The sequence below is a fragment of the Bidens hawaiensis genome, unplaced genomic scaffold (genome assembly GCF_021521415.1).
Source record: "Bidens hawaiensis isolate Kalapana, Puna unplaced genomic scaffold, B.hawaiensis_p1.1 tig00002132_1, whole genome shotgun sequence".
Lineage (NCBI taxonomy): Eukaryota > Viridiplantae > Streptophyta > Magnoliopsida > Asterales > Asteraceae > Bidens > Bidens hawaiensis.
The window spans coordinates 244,557-262,367 of record NW_027491114.1 but is presented as its reverse complement, the minus strand read 5'-3'; the positions used below and the strand labels follow the sequence as shown (position 1 = coordinate 262,367).

Sequence of the window (17,811 nt, the reverse complement as noted above, 5' to 3'; positions counted from 1 at the left end):
TGATTAGCATTAAAAGGAATTGTATTGAAAGTGTTACCCTGATTGATATTCTGAGGAACGGTTTGGGTGTTGTAGCTGGCATTCCCGAACATAGTATTTCATGGAGTGACAAATGGAGTGTTCGAGGTGTTAGCCTGCATCGGGATGAAGTCTCCCTGGTGCACCTCGGAGGACCCTACAAATTGCTGAGTCTGAGCATATGGCTGCTGAGGATTGAAGAATCCTGATGGAAGTACTCCTGAGAATCCTGCCCGCTGTGGAAATCCTGAGGATACCACCTGTTGATAAGGACCTGAGGATCCTCCCTGCTGCGCCAATCCTGAGGATCCTGCATGTTGAAACGGCCCAGCAATGGATGCATGCAAGTATCCTTGGGATCCGGATGAGTACAATCCCGTGGACCCTGAGTGCTGGAAAAGCAAGGATCCAGGGTTGTACGCCGTGGTTGACTCCGGACGCACCAATCCTGAGGATCCTGAAGGAGTGAAATCCAGAGATCTCGGGATTAATGGTGTGAATTCTTCCGCCGGCTTCTTGACTTTCCTGATATCTTCTAGTTCCTTCACCAGTATCTGGTTGGTCTTGTTCTGGCGATCCATCTGTTCATGTAATCGCTTATAAATAGACAAAACTTCATTATTAGATACCATAACAGGATCCTGGGGGGATGGTCTCGATCCCGAAAATACTGGAGTAGCAACTTTCTTCTGAATGTTGTCAGGTTTCTTTGGGATAACAGCAACAGAAGGAGGAGGAGGCATGGAAGGTTTCGCTGAGGATTCTGAGGCTGCGGCAGAAGATGAAATAATCTTGGGCTGTGAAGACATGTTGTGGATATTGAGAGTAGGGTTTCGTTTGAGAATGGATAATGATCAAAGCACCGTTTGCCCCACAGTGGGCGCCAAATTGTTTCGTCAAAAATTAACAACTAACTTTTGATCAAATTAGTGCGTGAGGCTAGGTGCTAAATGGTAAATAGATCGGACATAAAGATATGATCACGAGGGAAAAAAACCCTTGATTATAATAGTCTTCGTTTCGATCAAGAGTTTGCAACTTAATCCTTAGTCGAATTTGCTTCGGTTAAGGATTATGAACGTAACTTTTGGTCGAATTAACGCTTGATTATTATGATCGTCGGCACAAAAAACCCCCGGACGGTGAAAACTATCACCGTCAAGTTTATTAATATCGAAAACAAGTGGTTACAAGGGTTGGAGCTGATTGAATATCGAAAGCTAAGTGTTACAGTGATTGCTAGTAGCTAAGTAGTGAAAGAGTGTGTGTGACCTATGATATTATCAGCTCAATATATAATAAGAGATTACAACTGTTATACCGAAAAATCCGGAAACCCTAGACTATTTCTTCAACAAGCCGTTAGCTTCCACGTTTGTCGGTTGACGAAGTTCAAGTTATATTTCGTTGCAATCCACGTTCTCATAAACATATTTAACACGTGCTCTTATCTGCAAAACAGTTATATAATATAGGACAATTGAATTAGTCAACGTACCTTCCTCAGAATAACTGCTTGAGTCAATATCCTTAAGTTAAGCTCAATTCCGAGGATAAAAATTCACACCCAACAGCAGTATTAATGATAGGTAAAAAGAAACTTACTTTATGCACAGTGAAAGGTTGTAGCAGTGTCTGTGTGAAGAACGGATTCCCGATTCCTGCTACAAAAATAACGACCCGTCATTTTCCTAAATGCCTAACCGCCCTTCGCCTTATATATGGTTCAGCAACCCGAGACATCTTATGTTGTTTGGACTTGTTACGGGATCCCAATGCTCTCCATTGTTACTTGCAAATATATAGCATTCATCACAATCACCAACATTCTGACACGTTTTTCAAAATTACAAATTACCCTTGCTGTGAAAATTATAGTTTTACTAACAAAAGAGTGATTGAAGTTTTACCCAAGCAGATGAACGATCGAAACCACTACTTCTGGCTTATGAGGTTCCACGGAAGATGTTTCCTCCACCACTGTGGCTACCTAAAATTATATAATTTATATTAGAAAAAAAATGGTATATATATGATTATTCAATATCGCATAACCAGTTTAAAAGCACGCATCTAAGCACCCCGTAAATTATTAAAAAAAAATGATACCTCTATGCGAAGGTGATTGACATCAGCAACTTCTCTTGCAATAGATATTTATTAAATATTAATCAGTGTTAGCATCATAAGTGCTTCACCGCTTACTTTAAGGAGCACCCTTTGCCTCTTAACCGGAGCTCTAGACGTACTGTTTTCATCCAAACTAACATAAAGACAATCCAAATAGCCAATTTCATGGTGGTTAATCAAGAAACACATATTAAGTAATTAAAAGAAATTAAATGCCAAATCGTCCTAAAGGTGGGATGGTATAAAATTAAGTAAATCCTTACTATCTTGATAACATGAAAAATTCAGAAAAGATTATAAAATTAAAATATGCATCAATTATCCGTATAATTTGCTAATCTATTATACCCAACTTATCAAACTTAAAACTTTGTTAACAAATAAAATTAAAAGTTTTTGCTCGGGGGTTGGATCGTCTTTTATCACCTTAATTCCTAAGGTAAACAATCCGTCATCTTTGGGGGATTTTAGACCGATAAGTCTCATTGGTTGTATTTTAAAGACTGTGTCGAAAGTGTTAGTGAATCGACTCAAAACGGTTATGAATAAAATTGTCTCAGAGCATCAGTCGGCTTTCTTATCCGGGAGATATATTCTTGATGGCCCTTTGGTGGCTAATGAGGTTATTGCTTGGGCTAAGAAGAGGGAGAGAAGAATTTTTATGTTCAAGATTGACTTCGATAAAGCCTATGATAATGTGAATTGGGAGTTCTTATTGTCGGTTCTTTCTCAGATGGGTTTTCCTTCGGTCTGGTGTGATTGGATTAGTGGTATTTTGTTGGCGACCAGATCATCTGTTCTTGTTAATGGATCTCCTACATTCGAATTTGGGTGTCATAAAGGCATTTGTCAAGGTGACCCGCTATCGCCTTTTCTTTTTATTATTCTGATAGAGGCTTTTTCAGGTATGTTGAAACAAGCCTGTGATATAGGTGCGTTTCATGGTATTACTCTTCATAATGGAGGTCCTACTTTATCCCATCTTTTTTTATGCGGATGATGCTATGATTATGGGAGAGTGGTCTTCTTTTAATTTTGATAACTTGAAACGTATTCTTCGCATATTTTACTTGTGTTCGGGGCTAAAGATTAATCTCCATAAATCAGTGTTATTTGGAGTAGGTGTAGAAAATGGTGAGATCGATATCCAAGCTGGTTTCATGGGTTGTAAGCCGGGTAGAATCCCGTTTTCTTATCTAGGGATTATGGTTGGCGCTAACATGAATAGGGTGGTTAATTGGGAACCGGTTGTGTCCAAGTTCAAGAAGAGGCTTTCTAAATGGAAAGTTAATTCGTTATCTATTGCCGGTCGGTTAACCCTTATTAAATCGGTGCTGGATAGTCTTCCCACTTATTATTTTTCGCTTTTTAAGGCACCCAAGAAGGTTATCAATGATTTAGAAGCTTTGATGAGAAGGTTCTTATGGGGTGGTTCGGATGAAGTGAGGAAGATGTCATGGGTGGCTTGGGAGGTAGTCACCAAACCTATAAAAGAAGGGGGTTTAGGTATCGCTCGTTTAGAGGTTAATAATAAAGCGCTGATTACTAAATGGCTTGGGAGATTTCTAAACGATCATCACGCGATGTGGAGAAGAGTAGTGTTGTCTATTCACGGGTCCTCGCGCTGTTGGGGGCTTGCTCCGGTTAATAATGAGGTTCCTGGGGTTTGGAAGAATTGTGTTATGTTTTGGAACAAATTTAAGGTTGATGGTGTGGGTTTTAATAGAGTGATCCGGGCCACAGTTGGGAATGGTCGCCAAGTTCGGTTTTGGATGGATTTGTGGTTGGGTTCGGCGCCGATTATGGACAAGTATCCGTCCTTATATGCGGTAGAAAAACATAAAAATGTCTTGTTAGCAGATCGGTTGGTGGTCACTGGATCCTCTCGTCGCATTGTGTGGGATTGGCTTAGAGCTCCTTGCTCCCAACAGGAGGTGATCGAGAAGCAAGAGTTGGAAGATCTCCTTCAAGGGGTGGTGATGGTTGACCGTGAAGATTCATGGTCTTGGGCGGTTGGTAGCTGCAAAGAGTTCGAGGTTTCGTCGATTAAAAGATGGATGGTGCGGTCCGTTGTGGATGTTGGGAGTTTCGGTTTTCAATGGAGCGATTGGGTCCCGAAAAAATGTAATATTTTTATGTGGAGGGCCGTTTTGGATTGTCTTCCAACCAAGGAGGCTTTAGCTAGACGTCATTTGCACTGTGATGATCATAGTTGCGCTTTATGTGAGAGTAATGAGGAATCGCTCGAGCACTTGTTAACCGGGTGTTTCATTTCTATGGCCGTTTGGAATGCGATTGGTTCATGGTGCAACATCCCTAGATCTTTTGTTTTCCATGTCAATGATTTGGTGGAATTGCATAAGGTTAGTGGTGCGACGGGGAACAAGAGATTGATTATTCATGGCATTGTCATCATTACTTGTTGGAGGATTTGGCGGGCTAGGAATGAAAAGGTTTTTTCGGGCAAGAACACTAAGGTGGTAGAAATGGTTGCGGATATAAAATCTTTGGGTTTTCTTTGGTACAAAAATAGATCTAAGATAGGGGTAGTGGATTGGAAAAGATGGTGTTTATTTGATGTAACGTGATTGTTGTTTTTGGTTTTTGGATTTCGGCGTCTTTCTCCGTCTTGGTGATAGTCGTTGGTTGTTTTTGTTTTTAATGAAAGTCAATTTTCAAAAAAAAAAAAAATTAAATAATAATAATAATAACTATTCTTTACTAGGTTCATAGAAATATACCTAAAGGCCATGGAATTTGAAGAATAAGCGCTTTCAGAAGAAGGAGCAACTAATGACTGTGGGGAAACATTTTGAAAGAGCAAGATTTGTCAATTAATTTTGCCCTAAAATCTTTAGTAATAAATTTTAGATAAGGAACCTGTAGCAAACATGCTTTACGAGTAAGTAAATTAGCAATAATAAAAAAAATCAGCAATAACAAACTGAAAACGAACCTGTAGCAAACATGCTTTAGGTGAATGAAGGAGACGGTGGGGGTTAGTAATACCATAACGTGATCTATGTAATTCAAGCATTCCAAACTTACCTTCAAAATTTTTGGATCATCCAAGGAAAGGGTTGGACCACCCGTAGCAACCATATCACCACCCATAGCTACTGTATGTTCTTCCTCATCCCGGTAGATATCAAACACGGGTGGCGAATCATAACTAAAATCGCCATCGGAAGAATTCACAAATAAACACTCATCTTTGTCGAAATCAACGCCATCTTCATCAAATATGGGTTTTTTCTTCCGATAAACACTCTTGATAGATCGGTTCATCGAACCAGTTTGGATGACGGCTAAACGGCTGCTGCTCTCCGTCGCCACCTTCGTCCCAGACGATGATGGTGCTCGACTCGGTTTCCGCTTTGCGCATCTCCCGTTGTAACTTGAGATCACAGACTCTTTTTCGGAGCCGTTGGATCCCTTCAAGATCGTGGACTCGTTGTCGGAGTCGTTTGATCTCCTTAAGATCCCGTGGGTCGGAACATACTCCACCGCTGCCTCGGTTGGCGACTCTGCGAGTAGGACGTTGATCTTCTCCACGAGCACATGAATAGGAACCCTCCTTCCGTTGCCTCTGTCGGCGAATCTACGAACAAGAAAGTATTCATCTCCGTGTCGAGCCATTTGAGAACCAAAAGCTCTAATACCAACTGATGCAGTTTCGTAAGCAATCAATGGCTCGAGAGACTTATGATTAATCAAAAGACAATAAATCAAACCAAAGTTCCAAGAACAATGTTCTTTATATTATAACTCAATCAAAAACTAATTAAAACAAAACAACCATAACCCTATTTATACTAAACAATGAAAAGATAAACTAAAAAACTAGATAAACACAAAATAATAAAAAATAATAAAAATCATAATTCTAATTAAGAGATAATTTTGTATCACATGTCAGCAAACTAAAGCTAATGATGACAAGTGTCAAAAAAATGTTTTCATTTATTATAAGGGAGATATATATCCTTAGAAGATTTCTCGGTTATTATTTTTCATTAAAAAGACACTGATAAATTATATCAGGGTCAAAGAATTTAATTAGTTTACATCTATAGTTGTATGTTATAAAAGCTTATATTAGGAAAAACATGTTACATAACTTTTACATAATTGTCAAAATAAAGAAAGAAAAAAATATTGAAATAATTATAAACAATGATGGCTTAGAATGCATGCTCAGAGCATAAGAAAATTTCAGTACCTAAAATGCTCATAATAAGAATCAGCCATTTCGAAAATACAACTAATTCTATAATTTATAAAACAATTCAGTAAAGAAAACTTTTAATCATCAATAAAGCATATTATCAACTTCACACACAGACTGCGTATTTGAATTCATTGAACAAGCCCTGTTATTAAATAAATCAGAATACATTTAAAATATTATCACGTTGATTCCTTTCACAAAATTCAAGTAAAATGAAAAAAGTACGTTTTTTGAACGACATTGAAATAAATATATAAATAAAACCCTAACTAGTGAATGATAGAGGATCCAAAATTAAATGTTACTTATTTTTTCTAAAATAAAAAGTCAAAACGGACCCAACCCTTTTAATTGACCGTTTCAGTCCTGTAAAAAGAATACGCCAAAACTATTTGACCGTTACACCCACCTCTCAAACAATTTCAAAAAGGGAACCCTTCCAAACACTCCTACTTTCCTTTAACCCTAATCCCTCTTTCAGCTGCACATACAATCAATAAACTGCATAATTTGGATTACCCACGTTTCATTGCTAGATCTGCTTCCTTTTATTACATCTGTCTTGAACTTTTTTTGCTGCAATTGATCGGTTCTTGAGCTTTCGGGTGCTAGGGTATGCGTTGAATTTGAAGATGCCGGTGTCAACGAGGTCACGGGTGAATGTGATTCAAGAAATTGATGATCAAGAAAACAGTAGTAATCCGCATCACCGGTTGAAGGAAAAGATGAAAGCTTTGACTCAGTTGCATGAGAGGCAGAAACAATCTTCGATTTCTCTTAGAAACCCTTCTCCCAAAGTTCGGCTTTCGACTCACCCGAGTGTCGATCTGTTGGGCGGCGGACCCTGCAAACAGGAATCTGATAATAAGAACAAAGTTAGTGTTGTAGAGAATCAAGTAATGAGAGAGAATTCGAGGCCTGTTTTGACAGTCACCAAGACGCCGCCTGCAGAGGATGCAAAAGAGAATACAGCGGTGGTGGTTGGCGGTGGTGAAAAGATTGTTGGATTTTCCTGCCCACCAAGAAGAGGGGTAGTGACTACTAATGCAGCAAGAAAGTTATCAATGGGTGGTGGTGTTGTTGGCGGTGGGGAACGGGTGGTTAAGAATTTGGCGGAATCGGAGGGTGTGACAGTGAAATTGGGAAACGAAGGTAGTAGGATTCTTGTTTTTGTACGGTTGAGACCATTAAGTAAGAAAGAACAACAAGGTGGTTCAAGATCTTGTGTACGGATAGTTAACAATAAAGAAGTTTACTTGACCGAATTCGCGAATGAGAACGATTATTTGAGACTCAAACGACTTCGTGGTCGACATTTTACATTCGATGCTGCATTCCCGGATTCTTCTTCCCAACTTGAAGTTTATTCGACTTCGTAAGTGTTCAAAATTACCTTTTTGCATCACATTTAATCAAATTGCTGGTTTTAACCATTCAACCCGAACACGACCCACATTGTTATTCGGGTCAAAAACATCAACCCTAACACGCACACACTTAAATTCGTGTAACCCGAATGTGGCCCGTTTAATCTACTTATCTAAACGTGTCATACGGGTCAATGGGTTGGCAGGTAATAACTAAGTCGTAAACTTTTTAATCGGGTTGGTGGGAAAATGGGTTAAACGGGTTAGCAGGTCATCTTTTTAAATTAAACAAGTTGACGGGCTGGCGTGTTTAACAAAACGGGTTTAAAAAGTCAACCCAAACACATCTCTCTCTCTACAAGCCACATAACACATAAAAATGTGGCTTGTAGATGAAGAAAGCTTAACGAGATTAATTAGCTAGAAACTGTTATCAGACTTTCATGGTTAAAAGTGAGACCCCATTATCAGCCACCTAATCTTCATACAAAATCACCTCATCATAGAAGAGAATATGCTCTTTTGTTGTCAATGCAGCTACATTAATTTGCTCATCACAATCATCCCATTTAAGATGTGTGTTTCCCTCAAAGTTTACACCATTGCTAGTCTCAGTATTAATACAACCGCATAAAAGAATCATTAACTGATGCGAAAACAGATGGAGAAAAAAAGTATGGAATTACGAGATCTTGAATCTGTTAATATCAAACCGAGCCTTGAATGGTTCAAAAGGCTCTGATACCAATTGTAAGTCCCGAGAGTGGATCTTTCAATATGATATCAATAAACCTAATGTTATTGCGGAATATAACGTCAAGTGATTCAAGAAAAACAGTTGTAATACGTACGAATCAAGCTTCAAAACACACGTTAGATTAACATCGGGTGCTTAAGCAATAGGTTACAAACAATACTCGCTCACCACAACTATATGACCGACCAACCTCTAAACTCTATACACGAGATCTATATATAGGGAAAACCAACAACCTAGCCCAACATAAAGCCCAAAGCCCATCGAGATCACCACAATGGTTTCACTGCTAGAATAAGGTGTTAAGGTGTAATCATTGTCTAGAAAAATTTCTTAAAGGGTTTGCTGCAAAACGTATTAAAGGTTCAAACTTCAAAATGACTGTTGAATGAAACAAGTCAACCCGAATATGACCCGCACACTCTTAAATTCGTGTAAGCAGAACAAGGCCAGTTAACCCATTTATTCAAACATGCCACATGGGTTGGTAGGTAATTATCATTTTGTAAACAGTTAACGGGTCATATACGGGTTTTGTGAGTTGACCAGAAAACCTGATCATTTAAGAATCTTTCCTTCAATCTTACAGAACATCCGAGCTTGTCGAAGCAGTTTTACAAGGAAGAAATGGTTCGGTTTTCTGTTATGGTGCAACAGGTGCTGGGAAAACATTTACAATGCTCGGAACTGTTGAAAATCCGGGTGTAATGGTCTTAGCCATAAAGGATTTGTTCAGCAAATTAAGAAAAAGAAGTTTTGATGGAAACTATGTTGTGCATCTTTCATATTTAGAAGTTTATAATGAAAGCGTAAGAGATTTACTTTCTCCCGGTCGCCCTTTAATCCTTCGAGAAGATAAACAGGTTTATTATTCATTCTAAAGTTCAAATTTTTATTTACACGTCTTCCATATAAAAAGAAAAAAAGAAAGTGTGTGATTTTTAATAAACATTGTGTAAATTTTGTTTTTGTCTTTTTAGGGGATTGTGGCAGCAGGGCTCACTCAGTATCGGGCGTATTCGACTGATGAAGTGAGGTTTCTAAAGTCAAAAAGACTTTTTTTTACTCTTTATTTTATATATATATATATATATATATATATATAATTTGGATTTTTGAATTTTGTTGGTGTTTATAGGTTATGATGTTGCTTCTACAAGGGAATCGTAATCGGACTACAGAACCGACTCGAGCTAATGAAACGTCTTCACGCTCACATGCTATTCTTCAGGTAGATTTACAAGTTTTTGACTTTGACTTTTCAGGTCAAACGGAACTTGCGTTAAACTTGAAAAGAGTAGTAAATACATTTAAGTTTTTAATGAAATTTAGTTGTGAGTTGATAGCAAAAATGACTACACGCAGGAAATTGTTCTCTAAGCTTCTAGCTACTTTGATTTTCATGTCAACTATAAGGAAAATTTGGTTTGACCTTAGGAAGTCTGTGCTATTTTTCAAAACATGAGTATTATACCAAATAACTATCTACACATGGGAACTAACTTTTCATTTTCGAATCCTCTCATCTATATTCTGAAAAATTTAGGTTGACATTAGAAAGTCAAAATTAACTTTTCATTTTGCAATTCTTCATGTCCATTTACAAATTTTTAACTTTGGCTTTTGAGGTCAATCAATACTCACCTCCAACTTGAAAAGAGTAACAATTACGAATTCTTTATATTTCAGCAGAATTTTGTTATGGGCATCGATTTCACAAATAACTGCACGTGGAAAATTGTTCACTAAGTTTTCAACCATAAGTTCAATTCTAGACTTTAATTTCAGATGTTCGGTTTCACCTTAGAATGTCAAACTGTGCTTTTGTTTATGAACTCATATTATAAGTTATAAGAGTCCACTACAAATGGGAAATCATTTGCCAAGCGAATAACCATTTCTGTATTGTGGCAACTTTAATCTGAAAAGTCTGGTCATAAAAAGTCAAACTTTACTTTATGTTTTGCTAACTTAATATTTGTATCAGGTTATGATTGAGTATAAAGTGAAAGATGAATGCAACAATATTTTGACTAGAGTTGGAAAATTATCACTAATCGACTTAGCGGGATCAGAGCGGGCCCACACAACCGATCAAAGAACACTTAGATCACTTGAAGGCGCAAATATTAACCGATCATTACTTGCTCTTAGTAGTTGCATAAATGCTCTTGTTGAAGGAAAGAAACATGTTCCTTATAGGAACTCAAAACTTACTCAACTGCTTAAAGATTCTCTTGGCGGGCCTTGTAACACTGTTATGATCGCGAACATTAGCCCGTGTAACCTCGTGTTTGGTGAAACACAAAACACCCTTCATTGGGCCGATCGAGCTAAGGAGATCCGTACTAAGGTTTGTTCCCAAAATACCCTTTAAATATCTTTTTAATGAGTTATTACAACATTAATAGCAAAAACATATCCAAACCATTCAGTTTAAGTTTTTCAGTTTTCACTTTGTGCCTAAATTTCTGTTTATTAACGATTTTTTTGATTATCTAATTCTAAGGATTTTGGTTTTAGTACTTCTTTTCAGTGGCGGAACCAAAATTTTTTTACTAAGGGGGTCATAATAGAACTGTTTTTACATTCGTTAGTGTACATCAATCACTTTTTTCCGCCTGTAGTTAACCGTATAATCTTTATTTAGTTAATGCAAGGTTGGGACACCAACAATCATATATTCGGACAATTTTAGCTACGTCTCGACTTATTTTATAATTATCCCCACCGAAGTGAGCAAATTTGATAAAGTCTTTCATACTTTGTTTAGGGTTTATTTTAAATTAAAGTATCTCTCTAAAGTCTAAACTAACATTTTTATATATATTTTCTTTAGACTGGTGAGCTCACACGCTCTTAAACCCTAAGCAGTTAATGCGGACATATATCGTATATCGGTTAAGGACCAATATCTGAAATATCGGTTATCGTAGCGAGATATCAGTGGGATATCATTAATTTTAGTATAATGTAAAATTCAGTATAGTCTCCAACCATGAACTAATTAGCCTTTTGCAAATTGTAAACACAAACAATCGTAACAAAGTAAGAATTAATTAAGACTTAAAAACACTAACATTCAACACTAAAAGTTGATAATTAAGACTTAAAACACTAATATTGAGAGTATCGGTGATACATCGGTAAAATATTAGTCCAATATCAGTCAAATATCGGTCAATATCATTGATATTATCGCAACCGATATTCTGAACCAATATTCTGATTTATATATTGCCAAGGACCGATAGCTGATATCACTGATATATCGACTGCGTAGTTTAAACCTACTCTAAATTCACATCTTTTGTTCACAATTACACTAAAACTCTAATCATTAAAAATGAAACTTCTTTTTATACACCTTAATATTGTTACATTTAGTTTTCACATATAATATAATAGAAAAATTATGACAATATTTTTTATGTAGAATTATAAATAATATTCTGGTCAGCTAACTTAATATATAAAATAAAATCTAGAAACATTCTTATTTTGTTCAACCCTACTCACAATTGTTCAGTAAAATAATGATTAATAACAGAGAAATTTCAAACTAAAAAATTAAATATATATATATATATATATATATATATTTACTTCATGATGAAAAATAGAAATCTTGGCAAACTCATAGCCTGTACATTGTGCAAACCCATAGTCACAACGGGATGTATCGATAGCCGTACTAGGTGGCAGATCTCTAGAGCCGGTGAATATACCTTTGAGTAAATAAAATACAAAAAAAATTAGGTTTTTATAATTCAACTTGGGTCAGGCTTTTTCTTAATTGTCTTTAAAAAAAAAGGCTTTTTCTTAACTTAAAAAGCCAACAACCCTATATAGACTTTTTCTTCTTAAAATACAATAAAAAAATCAGAATTTTTCTTATATTTCAACCAAACATTATCTTCTTTCCTATCTTTATTTTCAGACCTCTAAATTGGAACTCTCATCGGATCTTGACTCACTTATCAGATAGAAACCTTCAAAAAAAATTTATTTTCTCTTTTATCTTTAATGCTTTATGTAAAATTAGAGGGTCTAACTATAAGAAACTTTTTTGGCTGAGTAATCCGGCAAGCTTAGAATCTCGGCCGGAGGGTCAACTGACCCTCCTGTTATTCCGCCCCTGCTTGTTTTCCGTAATGAGTTTAGTTCGATTTCGGTTTTCCGTTTGGGCTTGAAACTTTAAGCCTAAATTTTCTTTTTAATTAGTCTAGGGCTGTCACTTTTACCCGAAACCCGAAAAAATCCGTACCTGAACCCGAACTAACCCGACTCGAAGAACCCTAACCCGAGAAAAGACTAACCCGAACCCAGACCAAAGTAATTCAGGTTGGTTCTCGGGTTTGATGTAGAAGATTTGGGTCAACCCGAAAAAGCCGAATAAACTTTTAGTTTTGAAATTAAATATATTTTTATGTATAATAGGCTAAGTAATTATCAGCTCTAATCGACTGTTGTCATTTTAACTATTATGGATCGATTGCTTATTATTAATTTATGAATTCCGTTTATTAATAATAGCAACCGTAATCGAACAACCAAATCATGCCCGATTGAATACGATTATGGTTGGAGTTAGTTTTACTTTTATTTGAATTGTTTTATCAAGTTATGTTAATTTATTATTTGATTATATGTGTTATAAGCAAAGAAGAATATGTTGTTTTAATTTTATCATTATAGTTTTAATTTTTTTTTGGTTTTGTGTTTTTTTTTCTAGGATACTCGAAACCCGATTAACCTAACCCGAAAAACCCTTGAGAGATTTGAGTTGAGTTTCGGCTCGAGATTTAAAACTTTGAAACCCGAATAACCCGATCTGAAAAACCCGAAACCTGAAAAACGAACCCGAAGAACACCTCTAAATTAATGATTAGTTGATGGTTCATTTCGGGTTTACCATTTGTCAAATAATGATCAGTTGATTCTGTTTCTATTTTTTTTTTCTGTTTTCGGCTATCATAATGGGCTCACTTCGGGTTCGGTTTTAGCATTTGGGCCCGCAAATAATGCCAAAACATTGAATTTGGGCTTGAAAATAGGCCTTATTTTTTTTTTTGTTAGTTAATGATTAGTTCATTGTCTGATTATAAACTTTTTTCGTTTATCACCATGCTTCTGTTCGATTTTGAGTTCGGGTCTCATAGTTTTACCATGACTTGAAAATTTTAGGCCTAACAAAATGCCCAAATAATGAATTTTAAACTTTGGACCTAATATGATTATATTTTTTTTTCGGTTTTCACAATGAGTTTGGTTTGATTTGCTTTGGTTCGCCTTTTCAGTTTTGCATTTGCGCTTAGAAAGTTTTGGGCCCAAACTATTGAATTTGGTCTCGAAACATTGGGATAAATTTTTTCATCAACTAATGATTACTCAATTATCTGATATTAATTGTACGGTGTTACTTCTAGGCATACGATGCAGTCGCAAATGAGGAAATTACAAAGATACCCAATACAGAAACCAATCAAGCGAAACTCCTACTCGAATTACAAAAAGAAAACCACGATCTACGGGCCCAATTGGCCCGCCAACAACAAAAGTTTCTAATGGTCCAAGCCCAATATTTAGCAGCAGTATCACCAATTCCTTCAACAGTATCATCAATTCTAACCACCCCACAAAATAACCGAAAGCCGAAAACTTTTCTACCAAGAAACTGTTTCACACCCGACCCCAAGAGAAAAGAACCCGAACAAACCGTTAAAGAGCTTAAACAAACGATAAAGATATTAGAAACCACCATGGAGAAAATGAAGAAAGATCACGTGTTAAAAATAGAACAAAAAGATGACTTGATACGCGAAATCTCACAGAAGGGCGGAAATAGAGATGTTGTGAAGGGTAATGTGAGACCGTTAACGAGTGAGTTGATGAGTCCAAGTGTTCGGTTTATGTCGCCAGCTGTGAAAGATAGAAAACGAAGTTTTTGGGATATTACAACTGCTAATAGTTCATCTGTTGTTACAATAAATGGGAGGAAAACTAGAAGTCATGTAGTTAAAGAACCTGCAGTGGCTCCAGTTTCTATGCTTCGTAAGGTTTGATTATATGTTATACATAAATACTATGTTTGTGTTTAGTATCACGGGACTAATGTTGCATGTTGTTGTTTCAGCCGGGTTTTGCCCGTCAGAAACCTGAGCCAATGAGGTGAAAGAGATGGAATGTTTGAGAGATTGATGATTTATGTTGAATAAGGTTTTTAGAGTCAATTAGTGGACTGAATTAGTGATGTTTGGGTTTGTTTTTAAATTAAATCTTGAAAATGTGTTTATGGGTTTGCATTTTTAATCAAATGGGTTATTGTATTTATAACATGTATAAGATAAGTGTTATAGTTGATTATTGGTCAAACTTTTTATATATATCGACTTTTTCTATATATGCTCAAACAATATCTAAATTTTTTTTGTTTATTTAAATTCAACTTATCTTCGTATATTAAATAAAAGAATCCGATTAATTAATCATTATTTAAAATCTTGTTTGTAGGCTATGCATATATAAATTAGAACTTTGGTGTCGCAAGTGTCATATTGAGCCATTTGGCGGCACCGTATTAATCCGTGAATTTTGTTTTATTTTAAAGTTCTGTTAACATAACGAACGTAGCGGAAACCGACAAAATGTCATTTTTTTTATTTTACTTACGATACCATAACGAAGCTGACGGAAACTAACCAAATTCGAGTTGACTCGCCACTACAACGCGTGTGACTGACAACGCTCAGGTTTCACCAACACGCAAGTTTACCGTCCGACCCCCTAGCCATTGGTCCGCCATATTTATATTTTCTTTTTCATTTTTTAGCTCCAGTACCGTAACGAGCGTAATCAAAACTGACCGAATTCGTTTCGAATTACTGCCACAATGAACGAGACCGACAACGCTTATATTTTCCGCTGCCCGGGTTTGCCAACCAAATAAACATCGTCTTAAATATTTTGCTTTTCTATATGCTAATTTGTTGAATTAACTTTTTAGGCTTTAACGCTCAAACTTTACCAACGATGTCTATATCCAAACGAACGTAATCCATAATGACCCGCGTCGACTCGTCATCATAATATTCGGGTTTCAACGTTGGAATTTTGTTAGGAGTAGTAGAACTAGTTTAAATTTAAAATAATTTACATAGAAAATTGCAAATGAGACTTTGATGTAATAAAAAAAGGCGGGTTTGCGATACTTGCAAGGTGCTTGTTCACTATAGATACCGAGATCATTTCCTTGGGTATACATTTTTTATTTTATTTCTCTTAGTGTATAATAAGTTTAGTAATGGATATGATGATGTGGGTACCTCTATTCACTCTTAAGTTAAGAATGCTTAGGACTAAAGAGGCAGAAAGCAAAAGCTGCTAGACCAGGAAACTCGAAGCTTACTCAACAAGATTCCTAAGTTAACAGTAAGCTCCTGGCTGTAGAAGCCATAGAGAAGTCACCTCTGATATGACATCAAGCTAAAAACCGCAATAAAGTAACTATGTTGACATGGCAGAAAAAAGCAGAATATAAGTTACACAAAAATGGTATTGCTTGTCTACAAGAGCTGAAAGAGGAGTTGGCTCTTTCCCCTTAAGAAGCTTAAGCTTCTCTGAGAGAAGCTTCTGGCTACCTATAAAATGAACACTTTAGCCAAATGTATTCTTCATTCTCGCTTATCTCATTCTCTCTACTCTCTCTTCGTTACAACTCTCCCATTCACTCACTATATTCTCATAATCCAGAATAAAATACTACTCACTAAGAGATCTCCATCTCTAAAGAGAAATTATCATTAATTGAGCTGTTAGTCCTCTGAGCTGCTAGGTCCACGAGCTGCTGAGGCATAACACTATCAGCTCACTCCAACCCCAAGGACCAGTCACTGGTTAAGCAGCCTGAAATCGCCTCAGCTGCTCTCTAACTATCAAGTCTCAACCCCTATCTGCCCTTGCATTCTCTATCTCTAGTATACACATCTATATTTACTATTTATATACTTTCATGGGATAAATTACTAATGTTGAGCTTCAGAGGGTTGTCCAGAGACCACAGTCTTTGGTTCCTTTCTAACGAGTTCTTTCGTGTTGTATGTACAAGATAGGAGCTGGAAGGTGAACTTGGAAGTGTCCATACCATCACCCACCATACTCTCCTTGTTGTTATACCCGTTGTAGCAACAAGTGGCACCCATCATAGGGATGGCGCTACTTAGAACATAACTCTTTTGTAGTTCAGCTCCAAATGTTCCTAAGTTCTTCTCTTTATTGTTGGGGATGACGTCTTTCTTAAGGTCTCTTATACACAAGGTTTCTAGTTTCTTACACACATTATTTTAAATATAATTTTTTCCGAAAAGTTTTTGTTCTATATACATGAACAACCATAATTGTTTTTCAATTTATATCTTCGGTTTAATATATAAAAGCTTTCCTTGGTAGCAAGTACTAATATATTATCATATCATTTTTTATAAACATTTACCTTACGTTTCGGGTAAAAACATGATATTACTCAAATTTAGTAATTTACTAGAATAAAAAAGTTGCAATTTAATATTAACTTAAGTTATCTAACATTATGTGGGAAATAAGTTATGCCAAAACTTCATTCAAAAAGTTGTATGGCAACAAATATCATTTTTTCCAAGAAAAGTAACAACTAAATATCAATTCAAGGTCATATAAATAATAAAGGGATTTGAAAAAGGTCTATGATATAATCCAGAATAAAATACTACTCACTAAGAGATCTCCATCTCTAAAGAGAAATTATCATTAATTGAGCTGTTAGTCCTCTGAGCTGCTAGGTTCACGAGCTGCTGAGGCATAACACTATCAGCTCACTCCAACCCCAAGGACCAGTCACTGGTTAAGCAGCCTGAAATCGCCTCAGCTGCTCTCTAACTGTCAAGTCTCAACCCCTATCTGCCCTTGCATTCTCTATCTCTAGTATACACATCTATATTTACTATTTATATACTTTCATGGGATAAATTACTAATGTTGAGCTTCAGAGGGTGGTCCAGAGACCACAGTCTTTGGTCCCTTTCTAACGAGTTCTTTCGTGTTGTATGTACAAGATAGGAGCTGGAAGGTGAACTTGGAAGTGTCCATACCATCACCCACCATACTCTCATTGTTGTTATACCCGTTGTAGCAACAAGTGGCACTCATCATGGGGATGGCGCTACTTAGAACATAACTCTTTTGTAGTTCAGCTCCAAATGTTCCTAAGTTCTTCTCTTTATTGTTGGGGATGACGTCTTTCTTAAGGTCTCTTATACACAAGGTTTCTAGTT

The 17,811-nt window shown here is 36.4% G+C and overlaps 1 protein-coding gene and 1 long non-coding RNA gene across 2 annotated transcripts; one reads left to right on the top strand and one right to left on the bottom strand.

The window, feature by feature from the left end:
- Window positions 1-1,639: 1,639 nt before the first annotated feature.
- Window positions 1,640-5,147, bottom strand: LOC143608087 (uncharacterized). The gene is made up of 4 exons (XR_013149139.1): window positions 5,090-5,147; window positions 2,128-2,159; window positions 1,929-2,008; window positions 1,640-1,847 (listed from the first exon to the last, which is right to left on the bottom strand). It is a non-coding gene; the product is annotated as an uncharacterized LOC143608087 (long non-coding RNA).
- Window positions 5,148-7,011: 1,864 nt separating this feature from the next.
- On the top strand, window positions 7,012-14,678 carry LOC143608113 (kinesin-like protein KIN-8A). Its single transcript, XM_077083299.1, has 7 exons — window positions 7,012-7,754; window positions 9,093-9,366; window positions 9,484-9,534; window positions 9,642-9,734; window positions 10,491-10,856; window positions 13,933-14,562; window positions 14,640-14,678. Exons 1-7 carry the CDS (start codon window positions 7,012-7,014, stop codon window positions 14,676-14,678), a joined length of 2,196 nt encoding a protein of 731 aa, XP_076939414.1.
- Window positions 14,679-17,811: the final 3,133 nt, after the last annotated feature.